Source organism: Erythrolamprus reginae, chromosome 1 (assembly GCF_031021105.1).
Source record: "Erythrolamprus reginae isolate rEryReg1 chromosome 1, rEryReg1.hap1, whole genome shotgun sequence".
Lineage (NCBI taxonomy): Eukaryota > Metazoa > Chordata > Lepidosauria > Squamata > Dipsadidae > Erythrolamprus > Erythrolamprus reginae.
This window is the reverse complement of record NC_091950.1, coordinates 51,923,378-51,941,341: the sequence shown is the minus strand read 5'-3', so window position 1 is coordinate 51,941,341 and position 17,964 is coordinate 51,923,378. Positions and strand designations below refer to the sequence as shown.

The following is a 17,964-nucleotide window of genomic DNA, read 5'->3' as shown; positions in this document are numbered from 1 at the left end:
CTATTTAATTATTTCCTATTTTAAAAGTAATTAAGGTTCATACTAAGGTACTAGAGAAGGAAGGACAATAAAAAACCTATTAATTATTCAATAAATAGTGCATGAACTTACTATCCCCACTTCGTCCCCCCTCCCGATTACTGCCACTGAACTGCGTAGCCAACACAAATCTGCTCTTCATCCCTGTCCTACTGTCCTATTATCCAAATTTAGTTATACCCAGGGGTGGCCTACTGCCCGGATGAGGGAGAACGCAGTGGGGTAGCAAAAATGGAGCTCCACCCCAGAGCACCCAATTTGCACTGAAAGAAGTTGAAAGAAAATGCAGGGCATCCTGCATAAGCTATGACCACAGTGTAATAGTAAAAATTTCGGTAGCCCTTCACTGGCTATACCTATAAAAGTTTATGTTTTTGCCCGGGTGGCGCAGTGGTTAGCGTGCAGCACTGCAGGCTACTTCAGCTTACTGCTAGCTGTAGTTCAGAAGTTCAAATCTCATTTAACAACCGGCTCAAGGTTGACTCAGTTTTCCATCCTTCCGAGATTGGTAAAATGAGGACCCAGATTGTTGGGGGCAATATGTTGACTCTGTAAACCGCTTAAAGTGGTATACAGTATAAGTCTAAATGCTATGCTATGTTATTACACTTTGCCAATGGAGAAAAGAAAAGAAAAAAAAGTTGGTTTGGGTTCCCTCCTCCTCCCCCCCTTCCCGGGAAGGGAGAGAGAGAGAGTCCTCCAAATCGCGAGTGCGCATAATTGGGGGGCGGGGAGCTCTTTAAAACTTTGGCAATCTCGCTTCCTACCCGATGGTTTGGCAAAGGCCGGTCTGAGAGGCGGGCAGTTCCTTGCTGGAAACCCGCCTCCTCGTCGGAAGCCTCACCTTTCTCCTCTCCTCAAACTCAGCCTTATCACACTCGGGCCAAGCGGCTCTCCAAGCGCGCTCCTTCGCTCCGGCTTCGCCATGCTGGGTCCCGAGGCGCTCCTGGCGCTCTTGGTGTCGCCTGTTTTGCTTGCTTTGACCCTGGTGCTCTCGGGCCCTTGGAGGCTCTTGGATGCCCAGGCGCCCCTGGATTTGAGGAGGGAGCTGGAGCAGCGGCAGCAAGACCTGAGCCGCCTGGCAGCCTCTGCCCAAGCGCGCGCTTCTCAGTCCGCCTCGAGGCGCGCAGAGCCTTTGGGTTGCGCGCAACTGAACGGCCTGAGCGACGTGGGCGTGGTGGGCGCTGGCATCACCAAGCTGGTGCTGAGGGCCGTTCTGTCGCCCGGCGGCGAGGAGATCGCCCTGAAATCCGTGCACTGGACGGGGAGCGACGTGAGCCGCTGCGTTCAACGCTACGGCCACGCAGAAGGATGTTTCCAGCTCGCCGCTTACAAGCTGTTGAAGGAGACGCTTCTGCTGCAAGCTTTGGATCACGAAGGGATCGTCAAGGCACGTAGTAGTAATCCGCCAGCGCGCTCGGGAAGGAGGGCAGGAGACCCAGCCTGGGACCCTAACTGGATGTTTTGGATAGTTATAAATGCGGTACCTTTCTAAGATGCTTTACTAATTAGATGTAAGATGTCTTTCTTCCCACTTTCAACCACCTGAAGGTTGAACGTGTTTGATCCAAAATTATTGATCTTTATTTATGATTATTTTATTTATTTATTTAATTTACATGCCACCCAACTCCCTAAGGACTATGGGCACCTTACAGCAAAAAAACCCCACCACATTTAAAAAGAACAATTTAAAATAATTTAAAAAACCCATTAAAATCAAGCATATCTCTTATGGCCGGATCTAGATGATACCTCATCAGCGTCCCCAGGCCTGTCGGAAAAGCCAGGTCTTTACAGCTTTCTGGAAGGCCAGTAGGATGGGGGCAGTAGGGATCTCTGGGGGTAGCTGTTTCTGGAGCCGCCACAGAGAAGGTCCTCCCCTGCAGCCCTGCCAGCCAACACTGTTTAGCTGAAGGGACCTGGAAAAGGCCAACTCTGTGGGCCCTTATCGGGTGCTGGGAGTTATGCAATAGAAGGCGGTCCCGAAAATAGCCTGGTCCTAAGTTGTGTAGGGCTCGATAGATGATAACCAACACCTTGAATTGCATCCGGAGACTGATTGGGAGCAAGTGCAGGTAGAGTTGGTGTGATGTAGGTGTACCTAGGTGCACCCACAATAGCTCGCGCGGCTGCATTCTGCACCAGTTGTAGTCTCTGAATGCTTTTCAGGGGTAACTCTTTACTCAATGTAAGGTAATAGCCCATTCCTACTTTCATATCCTCGATTAGTGTAGCTCATGACAATTTACTGGGAATGGATATCAATATCTCTAAGGAGTAGCATATACATTTTTAAATAGAATTAATGAGTCTATGACCAGATTTTAAGCTGTCACCACTCAAACATTCTTGTTTTGAGTACAACCTTGCATTAATAGCCCAATCCTAGTTTTTAGAAGGAAATGTTACAGGGATATTTTATTTTGTGAATTGCTTTTTGGGCACTGCAACAAGCATGCCTATTCTGAAATACCTTTGATTTATTTAAAGGTGACCTGTTCTAGGTTTACATACAACCCACATAAAATCAGTCAGGTAATGACTGATCAACTGGAAAAAAAAACCTTAATGGGTTTTTTGGAGGGGACAATGCATATTTGGGATAAAATTCCGAATTGCTGTGATATTATTCAAATATTTCAATACACACCTTGTAATCTCCAGAAATTTGCTACTACAAAATATGAAGATAGTTTGGTTTAATAGTTTTAAAGAGTCAAATCAATGGTGAGTTAGGCTTTCCAGTGGCCTTGTTTCATAATACCTGCCTAACCTCTTGAGTATCGCAGTGGTGACTCTTGGAAGATCATGGAAACTGAACATGGTTGGCCTTATTCAGTTCTTGGAGTGATGACTATATGGGAATTTTAGGACTGCTGGTTAGACTAAGAAGTGGACAAGAGTATGTCAGAGAGAAAGGCAGAGACAAATCATTACCATAACGTTGCCCCCCAAAAATGCACAATAATGAAAAATACTATATTTAAACAGTTGGAGGGCCACCGGGTTCCATTCTGGAATACTATACGTTGGGAAACAACACTGGGAGAAATTTCATGCTTGTATGCCTTGCTTGTAATCTTTCTTTGGGAAGCCCAATTTGGCTCCTGGGGCTCTGATGCATACAGCCCTCAAGATGTTTTCCCTCCTATGATTATCTGCCACTTTCTGTAAGAAAGCCATAATATTTATTTAGCAGGGGGGGATGTAAAAGTGGGGAGTATCATGAAAAATATGCCAATTGAGTTTGCAGTATTGAATAAAATAAAAAACATTTCATCCGAAAAATGAAGCGCAGAAGATAACATCTAATCTGAATTCTCTTTCTTGGTTTGATTATTGTTCATGATTTTACAAAACTTCTAACAGGGGGAAACCCACAAAAAGCAATTTTCTAAACCTCTTTGAAAGAAAATTACTCTTGGCTGATTTAGTGGTAAATAAGTAGGACTAAACAGTTATTTGGGAGATATAAACCCTCACCTTCAAGATGCAGACAAATTAACTTGATGAATCATAACTTCTACCAACATGATTGGTTTCAACTATGTAAGGCATACATTTACTGTAGCAAGAGCGGTTGAGTATTTAAATAGTCTTCTTACCATTAGCAAAATATATTTTGTTTTTTTAAAAAAAGAATAATTTCTATATTTTGCATTTGTATTAATACTTCATTCTGCTTTTCTCCTGACAGCTGCATGGTCAATGCTATAATAATAGCCTATATCCTGAAATGAAAGTGGTTTCCATGCTAGAACTCGGAACTCCTTTGGAGATGATACAACTTCTGCAGCTCCCCTGGGAAGAGCGATTTAAAGTAAGAAGGAAAAAGCAAAGTGGGTTTTATCAGTAGAGATAGACCCGATCCTGAATCATTCCATGATAGAAGGAAGGGTCTGGGGAAGATCTTTGCTCTTAAAAATATGATATTAAAGTTCTGTGTAAATCCTATGTACATGCCATTCCTGGAGACCTTCTAGTTCATATAAATCTTTGGGCCTGGAAGCTATTAGAAGTATTGTAACACATCAGTGTCGTTATATCTGTAAACATATATAGGCAGGAACAAATTCTCTGCACTGACATTTCTGGAATGTTTCAAACTTATCTACAGTCTACTACTAGTAGTCTGTTGAACTTAGAATACTGTATATATTTAAGGTGCAGCTAAACAATATGGAAAAAGTAAAACTGTAGTCCCATCACATTTTTACATTAGACTATTTATTTATTTATTTATTTATTTATTCATTCATTCATTCATTCATTCATTCATTCATTCAACTTCTATGCTGCCCAATCCTGAAGGACTCAGGATGGCTTACAACAGTATAAAATACAAACAATAAGAAAGAAGGCAAATATAAAATTTAGTTATAAAACTATTTAAATTAATACTCTAATAACATAAGGAAAAACTAACCCCACATGCATACTAAACATTCATAGAGTTTGGCCATTGTTGTTGTTGGTTCAGGGCCAAACTCTATGAATCAATATATATACTAACTAAGAACATAAGTTTTTGCCATAGCAGATATGTTGTAATTCCAATGAATTGTGCATTAAGTTGCAAAATAGTAAAAAGAAAGAAAGGCAGATTGCTGATGTTGTAATGTAAGAAAACTTCTTTATTCATTCACTATCTCTCTTTCAGATTTGCCTGGATCTGGTAGAACTGCTCAATTACTTGGCAAATTCTCCTCTGGGTTCCATTGCTCTTTTAGATTTCCAACCAAGGCAATTTGTTATGGTGAATGGGCTCCTGAAAGTTACAGACCTGGATGATGTAAGCACCGAGGAGCTGTCTTGCAAAAGAGACCCAGACTGCATTCTCAAATTCCCCACCAAAACCTTCTTTCTCAAATGTGCCAGCCATAGGAACTGTAAAGGAATAAATGAGAAACGGAATCTTTTCAATGCATACAGGTAAGTTGGAAACATTTAAAAGAAGACGTCAGTAATATTTTCATCACATATGCCATTTAATTTTAGCAGTTTCCTTCATGTAGTATTTTCTTTTTTGTCAGGCTTTCCCAACTGCTGTCTTCTGGTGTATTAGATTGCAATCCTCAGAATTCAAGCTATGAGGACCAGGGTATCTGGAACTCTGGGTCTTTTCCTCAATATATCTGGAAAGTGCTAGTTTACAGGGAGGAATTCTACAGTACTATAATTCTTTCAACATTAGTGCATGGTGCATAATAGTATTTCAACTAAAGTTATCAAGTTATCATTCATAAATGCTTTTTCCTGGAAATCACATATTAAGCTACTTTTGGCTTGCTTTTGAAAATTCCTCAGGTTTTGGGAAATAACATACTGGACGAACCTAGAGCAGTGTTTCCCAACCTTGGCAACTTGAAGATATCTGACTTCAACTCCCAGAATTCCCCAGCCAGCAAATGCTGGCTGGGGAATTCTGGGAGTTGAAGTCCAGATATCTTCAAGTTGCCAAGGTTGGGAAACACTGACCTAGAGTAATGCTTAGATCCAGGCAAATAGGTGATACTAACAACCTTATTAGAAAGCAATAAAAAATGTAACTTATAACAAACACAGATCCGAAAAAGTGTTCTTTGCGTTGATTAGTATGGATACAGATAGTCCTCGACTTGTGACACAATGGAGCCCAAAATTTCCGTTAAGACATTTGTTAACTGAGTTTTGCCCCATTTTGCAACCTTTCTTACTACAGTTGTTAAATGAATTGCTGCAGTCGATAAGTTAGTAACCCAGTTGTTAAGTGAATCTGGCTTCCCCATTGACTTTGGTTGTGGGAAGATTGTCAAAAGGGATCCCATGACCCTGGCACAGAGCAATGGTCATAAATATGAACCAGTTGCTAAACATCTGAATTGTCACAATCAGTGCCGTCATAACTTCAATGTCTGTGAAGCAGTCTTCCCATAGAGCTTCAGTCAGAGGAGAATTTCCTCTGCTTCCACAAGGCATTAAAGACATTCTTCTTTGATTCAGTAGATTGAAACATCCTTGTTCTGGGGATGAGCAAGAGGGGAAGACATTGGAGAGGTTGGGAAGGTTTTAAACAAGTTTTGTGGTTTTATTAGTTGTGTTTTAGCTAAGTCTGTGTATTGCCTACTGCCTGTCTTTGTTAGTTGTATATGGCTTGCTGTTATGCCCTTTGTTAAAAGGGCATTATAAATAAATGTTTATTATTATTATTATTATTATTATTATTATTATTATTATTATTATTATTATTATTATTATTATTATTATGTTAGTACAACACAGCAAACGAGATCACTATGCTGGATTTTGTATTTCATCACCAGTCGGGCGCTTCCCAAGCACCTAGGACTGCGTGATGTAGCGGCGAATTATGTTTGCCGATCCCAGTAAAGTGGCCTTTTGCAATTGACAGATGGAGATTTTGTCAATTCGGATGGTTTTCAAATGTCCGCTGAGATCCTTTGGCTACTGCGCCCAGTGTGCCAAGTACCACTGGGACCACTTTCACTGGCTTATGCCAGAGTCGTTGCAGCTCGATTTTTAGATCTTCGTATTTCACTAATTTCTGTAGCTGCTTCTCCTCAATTCTGCTGTCTCCTGGGATTGTGATGTCGATGATCCATACTTTCTTTTTATCCACGATCACAATGTATGGTGTGTTATGCTTCAGAATTCGGTCAGTCTGAAGTCGGAGGTCCCACAGTAGTTTTGCTTGCTCGGGGGGACTTCTGACTTCGGACTGACCGAATTCTGAAGCATAACACACCAGACATTGTGATCGTGGAGAAAAAGAAAGTATGGATCATCGACATCGCAATCCCAGGAGACAGCAGAATTGAGGATAAGCAGCTACAGAAATTAGTGAAATACGAAGATCTAAAAATCGAGCTGCAACGACTCTGGCATAAGCCAGTGAAAGTGGTCCCAGTGGTACTTGGCATGCTGGGCGCAGTATTATTATTATTATTATTATTATTATTATTATTATTATATTATTATTTTATTATTATTATTATTTAAGCAGTTTCTGAACAAACTGTTGTAAATCAAAGAGTACCTGTAGAATATTGTGCCTATGTGAAAGATGCTCTTGAGCCTTCTTCCTGCATGACTGACCTTATTATAAAAATGAAAGATAGCACAGCTCATTCTCAGAGCAGCTAATATATGTGGGACACAAGGTTAGAGAAAGTTGATTATCATCTGGGAAACTCAGGTTGCATGTATGTGTCTGTTTTAAGTGTGATTTCTTGGCTTCGTATATTATACATGATAGACTAATTAGCAAGGCTGGTCTTTTATAAAGACTTTATAAAGCCTTAAGAACTCAAAGGCCTCACGTGGGCATTGAGCCAGGTTATTGGACAAGGTTGGTTTGATAATGGATGTTTTTCATTGAATATCTTCCTTTTTTCCATTTTAACTCCAGAGTGCCAATTAGTGAGTTGGGTGGCAATTAGTGAGTCCATACAAATTGAATAAATAAGTTAAGACTTAACATGATGTATTAACATGATATGTTAATCCAGCAGGTGATTCTGCCATAATCCACTCATGAGAGTGGGATCAAAGATTCAGGCAGTTCTTTAAGAAATTGTGAGTTTCTTTGAATTAGTTAATGAATTTTCTCTTGCCAAGTCACATGGACTGATGTGGTGCCTCTATTTCTCATATCCTCTTCTGTGGCACAAAAACTATGGCACAAAATGCTGTTTACAAATGAGATACAGTGATCCCCCGGGTATCGCGATCCCGATCATTGCGAACGGCTATATGGCGATTTTTCAACCCGGAAGTCAAAACACCATCTGCGCATGCGCGCCCTTTTTTTCTATGGCCACGCATGCGTAGATGGCGCCGGGCAGATCAGCTGCTGGGTGGCTTCCCTGGGTCTTCCCCCTCTTGCTGGCGGGAGGGCGAGCGGCGGGCATCAGCAAAGAGTTTCCCCACCGCCCACGCAAACTCCTCGCTGCCGCTCGCCCGCCCTTCGCCCGCCCACGCCGTTCGCTCGCGCCGCTTCCCAGCTGAGTCCTGAAGCGAATTGGCTTCAGGACTCAGCTGGGAAGCGGCGCGAGCGAGCGGCGCGAGCGAACGGCTTGTCCGCCGCCTGCCTGCCCGCGCGCCCGCCGCTCGCGCGCCCTTCGCCGGCCCACGCCGTTCGCTCGCGCCGCTTCCCAGCTGAGTCCTGAAGCGAATTGGCTTCAGGACTCAGCTGGGAAGCGGCGCGAGCGAGTGGCGCGAGCGAACGGCTTGTCCGCCGCCTGCCTGCCCGCTCGCCCGCCCTTTGCCCGCCCACGCCGTTCGCTCGCGCCGCTTCCCAGCTGAGTCCTGAAGCGAATTGGCTTCAGGACTCAGCTGGGAAGCGGCGTGAGCGAGCGGCACGAGCGAACCGCTTGTCCGCCGCCTGCCTGCCCGCGCGCCCGCCCGCCGCTCGCCCGCCCTTCACCCGCCCACGCCGTTCGCTCGCGCCGCTTCCCAGCTGAGTCCTGAAGCGAATTGGCTTCAGGACTCAGCTGGAAAGCGGCGCGAGCGAACGGCGTGGGCGGGCGAAGGGCGGGCGAGCGGCAGTGAGGAGTTTGCGTGGGCGGTGGGGAAACCCCAATCTTCGGCTCCTCGCTGCTGCGGCGGAAGTAAAAACACCATCTGCGCATGCGCAGATTGTGTTTTTACTTCCGCACCGCTACTTCGCGAAAAACCGATCATTGCGAGGGGTCCTGGAACGGAACCCTCGCAATAATCGGGGGACCACTGTAATTCGAATATGTTCCAATTCACTTCTGGGAAGCTTAAGGACAAAATTGGAAGTGTTTCAGTAACAAAGATATTTGAGAAACAATGTTAATTCGTGAGTTTTATTGCGGGATGGACTAAATATATCAATAAAAATAGATAAAAACCCATTGTTGTTCTGCTGCACGAATCCCAGCGACCAGTTAGGTCTCACAGAGTGGATCTTCTCCGGGTGCCATCAACTAAGGAATGTCGCTTGGCGGGACCCAGGGGAAGAGCCTTTTCTGTGGTGGCCCCGGCCCTCTGGAACCAACTCCCCCCAAAGATTAGAATTGCCCCCACCCTCCTTGCCTTTCGTAAGCTGCTTAAAACCCACCTCTACTGTCAGGCATGGGGGAATTGAGACCCTCTTCCCCCTAGGCCTTTACAATTTTATGCATGGAATGTATGTACGTAGGTTTGGTTTTTTTATATTAATGGGCTTTTAATTATTTCTAACATCAGACTACTATTGTACACTGCTTTATTGTTGCTGTTAGCCGCCCCGAGTCTCCGGAGAGGGGCGGCATACAAATCCAATAGATAGAATAGATGGATGGATGGATGGATGGATGGATGGATGGATGGATGGATAGATAGATAGATAAATAAAGTAGGTTAGCATTTTTCTGTTCTCAATTTAACTCTAGCCAAGAAGCTTTAATTTCGATTTGTTAGAAGTTATAATATTTTTAGGTTTTTGTTTTCAATCTTTACTAAAATTTGGAAGATTTCTGTTTTAATATGTAAAGCTTCATATATGTTTTTAGGTATTTCTTCACTTATCTCTTACCTCATACGGCACCTATTGCTTTACAACCAATTTTGAAGGACATCTTGAATGCCACCGGTATGTGCTAGTTCAAAACATTGAAGATAAATGTTTATAATGTTTATATAAATAAGAACTACTTTACACTATTTTTGCCTTAAAACATTCCTCTCCCCTCTGCATGTAGGTGATTTGCGATATGGAGTGAATGAAACTTTACAAGCTTTCCAAAAAGTTTTGCATTTGTACAAGTCAGGACTTTATCTGCAAAAAAAGCCTTCTCACTTAAAAGGTATGGATCTCATAACTAGTGAGGAAGATCAAACTAAATGCATAAGGACTTGACCCAATTAAAATGTGCTTAATTAAAACCCCTTGTAATCAATGGGAGATGTAGCTTGGTCAACCTAAATCCATTTGAGTCGTGAGACATTGAGATTTTGATAAAATTAGCTTTTCCTAAAAAGGGACCTCTATCTTCATTGAATAGGATGTACCTCATTTTGGAAGGTTTTTTTTGAACAACTCTCATGCATTAGTAAAGCTATGTGGCATCAGACCAGAATACCTCTGGAACTGTCTTCTGCCGCACGAATCCCAGCAGCTGATAAGGTCCCACAGAGTTGGCCTTCTCCGGGTCCTGTCGACTAAACAATGTCGTCTGGCAGGCCCCAAGGGAAGAGCCTTCTCTGTGACGGGCCCAGGCCTCTGGAATCAACTCCCCCCAGAGATCAGAACTGCCCCCACCCTCCTTGTCTTTCGTAAATTGCTTAAGACCCACCTGTATCGCCAGGCATTGGGGAATTGAGATATCTCCCCAGGCTTATATAGTTTTATGTATGGTATGCTTGTGTTGTATGGTTTTAAATGATGGGTTTTTAGATGCTTTTTAAATATTAGATTTGTTACATTGTCACATTGTTATTATTATTGTTGTGAGCCACCCCGAGTCTGTGGAGAGGGGCGGCATATAAATCTAATAAATTATTCTTATTATTCTTATTCTTATTCTTATTATTATTATTATGTGAGGGCATACCTTCGAGGGCTAATACTAATGAGCCTATCAGCCATACTTCTGCTATTATTCATGCAACATACATTTGAAAAAACCAGTCAACTTCAGAGCAGCCAAGCCTACATTCTTGACTCCCTTTTAAGAAAATATTGTGCATATAGCAATGGCAATTGGTATTGGCAATCTCGTCTGCATGTACACCTTAGGCTCCTCTCTTAGTGCTCACTCAGCTTCTGCTCCACCTGATACGGCAATGCTTTTAGACTCCAGTGTTTTCCTGGGATATTAGAGAGTTTTGGGGGAGCAGAAGCTAATTCACTTGTGGTAAAGATTTTCCTGATCATGGTGGGCATTTTATGAATAGGCAAATTTCCCTTGGCAGCCATTTTGTAAGTACTGTACATCCATTATAATCTTCAGTTTTCCAAATGTATCTTAGACTCCAAAGATGGTCTACTGCAACATTAGAATATGGAGTTTGTGGTCATAGCCCCACTTCTGTTTCACATATCTATAGATTGTGTAATGGCTTATTTTCTGAACTTTCTAGTTTTTGGGTGTTATGCTTAGGTCAGTTTCAATATGAATAGGTTTATTGATTTCTTTTGAAATGCTTTTAAACTGGCGGAAATATTGCTAGAGCTTGAAAATTCTGGCAGGACTGCTTGGGGAATGGCACTCTTGCTTTTTCATGTAATAAATTCTATACCCTTCTAAATGGAAAAAAAAGTCATTGAAGGCATGAAGGCTGTCCAAAGAGATAAGAGTTAAATGTTACGGCTTTTCTACACTGCTAATAAAGAGTAGCTCTGGTATGCGTAAGAGGGACAAGATTTATGATTGTTTTGCTAGACATGCCTGGGAAGATAAATTCTGGTTGGGATGCAAAATCTTAAAACATCCTTTCCATTTTTCTCATTTCTTGAATACTTTTGAGTTTTCAGCAGGTACATAGTAATAATTCTTTATTTTTTCTCCCTACCCCCAGAATATTTTGTTGCAAAGGGATTCCACACTATGGATACAGAAGACTATAAATGTTGGCCTTCGTATAGCCCTTTGAGATGCATGTTATCTGTTCATAATGTAGAGGAAGCTGCCTCCATTTGCAGTTACCATCCACAGTGCCAACATTTTATCATCACTTCACAGAGAACATGGACAGGTGAGAATAGATGGCATTATGAACACCCCCTAGGGATTTTCCTCAAAAATCCATAGAAGATTTACAGAAGAACTAAGCATGTTTTTACTTGGATTTGAGTAAGTTTAAAGTCTGGAGGAAAGAGTTGTTCATGTCAAATGTAACACTGCCAACTGCTTGCAAAGATCTTCTCACATAATTTCTGCAATAATTTGAAAGGGCGTTCATATGCATACAGCTCTAACCATAATCAGAAATCCTAATAAGGAGGATTTTCTGATTCAGAATAGGTTATCTGCATTTTTAAATAAAGGCACTTACAAAAAATCTTTGCAGAACCATGGACAGCTTTATAAATATCCAACATAAAAAGGTGCAGGGGATATCTCCACATCCTCTTATTTTAATTCTACACTAGGGCATGTTACAACACATTCGAGGTAAGTGGCTTTTTCATGAGTTGTCTTCATCTGTTTTATCAGCTTCACAGAGTTTGCTCTGAATTTGTTAGGCTTTAAAGAATCCATTTTAAATCTATTTTTCCTGTACCATTAGGCGCAGGTTTGAGATACGCTATACCGAGATGCTACAGATTTCAGTCATGAAGCTACATCAAATTTATTTATTTATTTATTTATTATTTAGATTTGTATGCCGCCCCTCTCCGCAGACTCGGGGCGGCTCACAGCAGGATACAACAATTCATGACAAATCTAAATATAATTTAAAATATTTTTTAAAAACCATTTACTAAACAAACATACACACAAACATACCATGCATAAATTGTACATGCCCGGGGGAGGTGATTCAGTTCCCCCATGCCTGACGACAAAGGTGGGTTTTAAGGAGTTTACGAAAGGCAGGGAGAGTAGGGGCAGTTCTAATCTCTGGGGGGAGTTGGTTTCAGAGAGTCGGGGCCGCCACAGAGAAGGCTCTTTCCCTGGGGCCCGCCAACCGACATTGTTTAGTTGACGGGACCCGGAGAAGACCTAATCGGTCGCTGGGATTCGTGTGGCAGAAGGCAGTCCCTCCCTTCCCAATTGAAACTGATTTACTCTCTGATTAAATTCTTTTGTAACGACCAAAGACAGAATAAGAAATTCATGTTGCATGTTGTATAAATTACCTGGGGTATCAAAGTTAAAAGTTCTTAAAATGAGAACTTCTCTTATAATATTTATGATAATAATTTGTATGTCTCCAAATAAATGTGTTTCATGAATGTCCTTTAATTAATATCAATTACAACCTTTCCACTGAATGATGGGATGATGTTACCTAATTTGGGTAATGAAACATCTACAAGAAAACAACCAAGCTCAGAGAGCACCAAGGGCAGCTCATTTGAACCCTGAGCAATAAATATTCTTCTTTATTGATACTACAGCATATCTCACCATAGGACAAAATAATAATTGGGGGTTGGACTAGATGACCTGCCAACTCTAATAATGAATGAATGAATGAATGAATAAATAAATAAATAAATAGCTTGAATGTTTAAGCTCCTGATAGCTATATGAATATAGTTCTGGATTTAGGGCTGGGTACCGAAGTGGCTTTTCAGTGTTTCCTTTTGAGATATAATCTGATCCAATAGCCTAGCTTGAAGGCCAAGTCCTCCCTGGTGTTTTCCCATCCAAGTGCTAATTGGAACTGGCCTTGTTTAATTTCCAAGCCCAGACCACCAGATGTTACCATCAGATTGTTTAATGAATTTATGTAGACAAATTAGCAAGGAAAAGAAGTCTGAAGATTTTTCCCAACCTGAAGTCTGCCAGATATGCTGGATTCCAGATCTCGCCATTTACATACAGGACACTGCTAGTTTAGGATAAAAGGAGTTCTACTATAGGTCACCTAGAAGCATCAGGCTGGGCAAGGTTGTTTTTAAAAAGCATAAGGCAGCTTTTCCCAGTGCTTCCAGATATCTTGGATGACAACACCCACTAAGCTTGAGTATGTGTTAAATATCCCCTGAAGATGTTGATTAATTCTGTATCACAGACTAACTTTATACCAGTCTAGCTGCCCCCTTAAGAATCATAGCACTGTGTTGTTGAATTAACTTTTATCAATTTCTGCCCATCCTTCCTCTTTCCACCTTAATGGCCAGAAGAGGAATTTGCATTATAGGACTTTAGAGTATGGTATGGAACATGCTTTGGCACTTATTATAGGGTCTATTCTATAGAAATACAGGAATCAAAGTAGGTACAGGTAAATTAGGCAATAGGACAGTAGGACAGGGATGGTAGGTACAATGGTGCACTTATTATCTATTTATTATTATCTATTTTTATTTTATTGTTGTTGTTATTATTATTATTATTATTATTATTACTAATTTACTTACTTACTTACTTACTTACTTACTTACTTACTATTGTCAATATTCTTAGTCCTCTTTCACAGCATTTCAATTCTTCTTTCCCCCTTCAGGGCGTCCTCTTGCTATTTTTCAAAGCAATTTGACCTCCTTAATTCCAGGTAGCACCATGGAGGTTTATGTTAAAAGATCTGCATCTTCAAGAGGATGTCTTTGATTGAGATGCTAGAGACAATTTGGCATTGTTACTGGGACTGATGCCATCAACACCAATGGATTACATTATTCCTGCTGTGAAGCAATTATCTACACTGGTTTTATGTGAACAAATATTTCAATAATCACATCTCTTTATTTAAGAACTTATCCAACCTGGGGGCATTTTGTAAGCTGCTTCATACTTACAACTATGCAAGTCTCAATTTCATCCCTCAGTAGGATTGGACAAATCGGCTTATTCAATTTTGTGTTTCTATTTTTTATATGTTTTTAAAAAGTAAAAGGGAATAAGCATTTATTTTTCTATGGAATTGTTCTTCAGGGACAAATTAATATAGACTTTCTTTAATATATGCATTTTTATAGACACAATTTCCTTTAATTTAGACATTGTACACTGTTTTATAACTAAGCAATGTGCTATTGGGAAGAAACCCAATTAATCTGTGTATTATAATTTATTAAATGTATGCCACCCACCTCCCAATGACTCTGGGCAGCTGTTAGTCCAGGAAGTAATGTTCATGTATGCTTGACAATCTTACTTTACAGTTTCGGGACATTATTTGTTTCTGAATATGTTCATTTAATATGGTTTTTAAAATATATATATATTTTCTCATTCAATTGTGTCTAACTATCAGAGACTTGCTGGACGAGTCCCTGCAGTTTTCTTGGCGAAGTTTTTCACAGGTTATTTGTCATTGCCTCCTTCTTAGGACTGGCCCAAGGTAATTCAACTGGCCGTGTGCCTTAAGCAGGAATAGAATTCAGTCTCCTGGGTCCTAGCCTGATGCCTTACCCATTATATCAAACTGAGCGTTTTTGTAATGTTTAAGTTTATTAGATATGGTTGAGTCAAGTGCAAAAACACACAAAAGGGTTTACGGGTAGATCTTTGAATGAGTGGTTTAAAGATCTTGCGAAGAATTCTAACAATTTATCATTTTCAGCAACATTATTCTGGTACTCAGAACAGGTTCAAGTTTTAATATGTCATTCTAATTGCACCCATTTCCTTGTGTGTAAGGAAACACTTGACAACTCTCCACATATTTTTTAAACATCTGTTAACTTGAAATCTTTACATCTTTCCATTTTAACACAACAGCAGCAAATTCCTTTGACCACCCCATTCTTCCATCTTGCCAGAAGCCAAATTAAATTTTGAATTGTGTGAATTGTTCCTTTCTCTCTGGCAGGCATGTTTATCTAATTTAAACTGCCCTTGAGGAGAGAGAGTTAAACCTTTCATTAAAAGTGCTGATGACACCTTTGAAGGATAAATATTTCCAAACCACTGTTTTCATTTACCCATTTACTATTTTCTTTATTTCCCTAACAAAAGATATTTTAAGGGAATTTGCATCTGATTATTTAAATTTCCACCATTTATTCTAGCTAAATTAACTTTTTTCAGTTTCAAAGAATAAGTTATAGCTTGAACCTACTGTTGTTATTGAATGACGCAGCCCACAAAAATAAAAGATGGATGCATAATTTTATATAATATTTACCTATACATACAGTGTGATATGTGTAAAGTTTTGTACCAATCTTGGAGAATGTTCATACTACTTTCGGTGAAAGAAATCCTGAGCAAAATGTTCAATAACTTGTATGCATATCTATGAGTTTTTAAAATATATACAGTATATATTTTATTCTGATAATGGATTGTTATCCCTTTTAAAATGTTTCATCCTTTCCTATTGAATAATCAAAATTTTTAAGACACCATTGAACACTATTTTTAACATAAAAATTGTACCTTTAAGGAAAAACTAGCTGTTTCATTTATCATCCTCTTAATTCATATTTTTATATAATAATTCATTAAACTTGTACGCCACCTGATTTTCAATGATTCTGGGCAGCTGACAATAATCAAAAAAGTAGAAAAAAACAAAAAAGATAGGAACTACAATGAAAGAAGGGGATGTCACCCTGGAATGGAATAGAAATAGAGTAGAGTAGAATAGATTAGAATAGCATAGAATAGAACAGAACAGAATAGAATAGTTGGAAGGGACTTTGGAAATCTTCTAGTTCAACGCTCTGCTCAGGCAGGAAACTATACCATTTCAGACAAATAGTTGTCTAATCTCTTCTTAAAAATTTCCGTTGTTGGACAATTCACAACTTCTTTTTATTTTATTTTATTTTTTAAAAATAAGACAATACAAGATACAAACAAACTTAGAACATAAATAGAGGTTTTTCACAGCCCCTCTCTTATCAGAAGTTGTTTTCTGGAGTTGAATATACTTGCAGATGCTTAAATATTTAAAAACCTTTCATAAACTTTTATGATATAATCTTACCATTTTTTTTGTATAATTCTTTATACTTAAAATTCTGATATTATTTACTATTTTCACATTTATTCTATTCTATCTATTCTATTTTCACATTTATATTATTACTTATCAGTTACATTATATTGTTAAATTTTGTATGGTATTCTTTTTTCTAACCATTCATAGACTTCGTCCGATACTTTATAATACTCTGATTCTTCCTGTCCTTTTAATCTTCTTGGCATCATATCCATCTCTGCACATTCAGTAAGTTTTTTTAATTACAGAATTCACAACTTCTGAAGGCATGTTGTTCCACTGATTAATTATTCTGTAAGGAAATTTCTTCGTAGGTTGCTTCTCTCCTTTATTAAAAGCCTTGATGGAGAGTCAAATCTTCACAGCTCTTCTAAACACCAGAGTGGAGGCCATCCAGATCTAGGTGGAGAACCTCATTTCAGAAGAGAGGATTTATTGCAGAGAAGGTGTGCTTCTAGAATCCTCTCAGATAATATTGTTTAATCAAAGGAAAATGGAGCACACAAGCTAAATTATGGTTCTTGGAAAAAACTGCTACTGAACTTAAAAGCTATTAAGCATACAGGAAATACTGGTGTACAAGAAAGTACCTTGTAAATAAGGTGACAGGTTTAGATGTGATTGACAAGGGCATCAGTGGGAATACAGATGTATAGAACAGCCAGGGAAGACCTCATGCTAAACTACAAGCCCAGCTAGTAAACTTATTCATGATAAGCTACATATAACACATAGAATATGCTCTATGCATGAGTTCAATTGTGGCTTACTGCTCAAATCTGCTGAGACTATCTGGGCATCATGAAAGAAAGCTTAGTCTCATAGCAACATTTCCTAATTCAGAAAATATTATGATGAAGCAACATGTGTTTAAGATTTGGCATTTTTGAAAGTTTTCATTTAACTATAGCAAAAGAGTATACACACATGCACACACATACTGAATATAAGAAACCTTGCACAACTGGATCCTAAATTATATGCATTCTAGAACAATGTTTTTAGAAGATCAACATTATTAGGTCAACATATTTTCCAGAAATCATCATATCTTACTACGAAAAATATGTTTTTCAAGTTGATTAAGACACTGATTGATTTAAGGGTCAAATTGTTACACGGCAGAAATTCTAAATTTCTGCTCCTGTTGCTTTTTCATGGGTCAGGATAAACAAAAAAGCCTTTTTCCAGACATGGGAAAAGTATCTTGGAAAATGACATAATGAAGGGGAAAAAAAGGTTCAGAACTAAAAGGAACAAGTCCTCACAGTTCCTATAATAATGCTGCTTGCTCTTACACAAACTACCGGTAAAATTTGAATAACTGCTGCAGCATCCTTCAGCTAAATT

At 39.6% G+C, this 17,964-nt stretch overlaps 2 protein-coding genes across 2 annotated transcripts in view; both read left to right on the top strand.

Annotated features, from left to right (window-relative positions):
- Positions 1-17,964, top strand: part of EML1 (EMAP like 1) — a 277,513-nt gene that overhangs the window by 51,462 nt on the left and 208,087 nt on the right. The gene's annotated exons all lie outside the window — the stretch shown is intronic.
- LOC139157105 (extracellular tyrosine-protein kinase PKDCC-like) lies at positions 930-16,059 on the top strand. The gene is made up of 7 exons (XM_070733491.1): positions 930-1,429; positions 3,740-3,862; positions 4,703-4,974; positions 9,561-9,640; positions 9,750-9,854; positions 11,569-11,745; positions 14,170-16,059. Exons 1-7 carry the CDS (start codon positions 965-967, stop codon positions 14,271-14,273), a joined length of 1,326 nt encoding a protein of 441 aa, XP_070589592.1. The 5' UTR covers positions 930-964; the 3' UTR covers positions 14,274-16,059.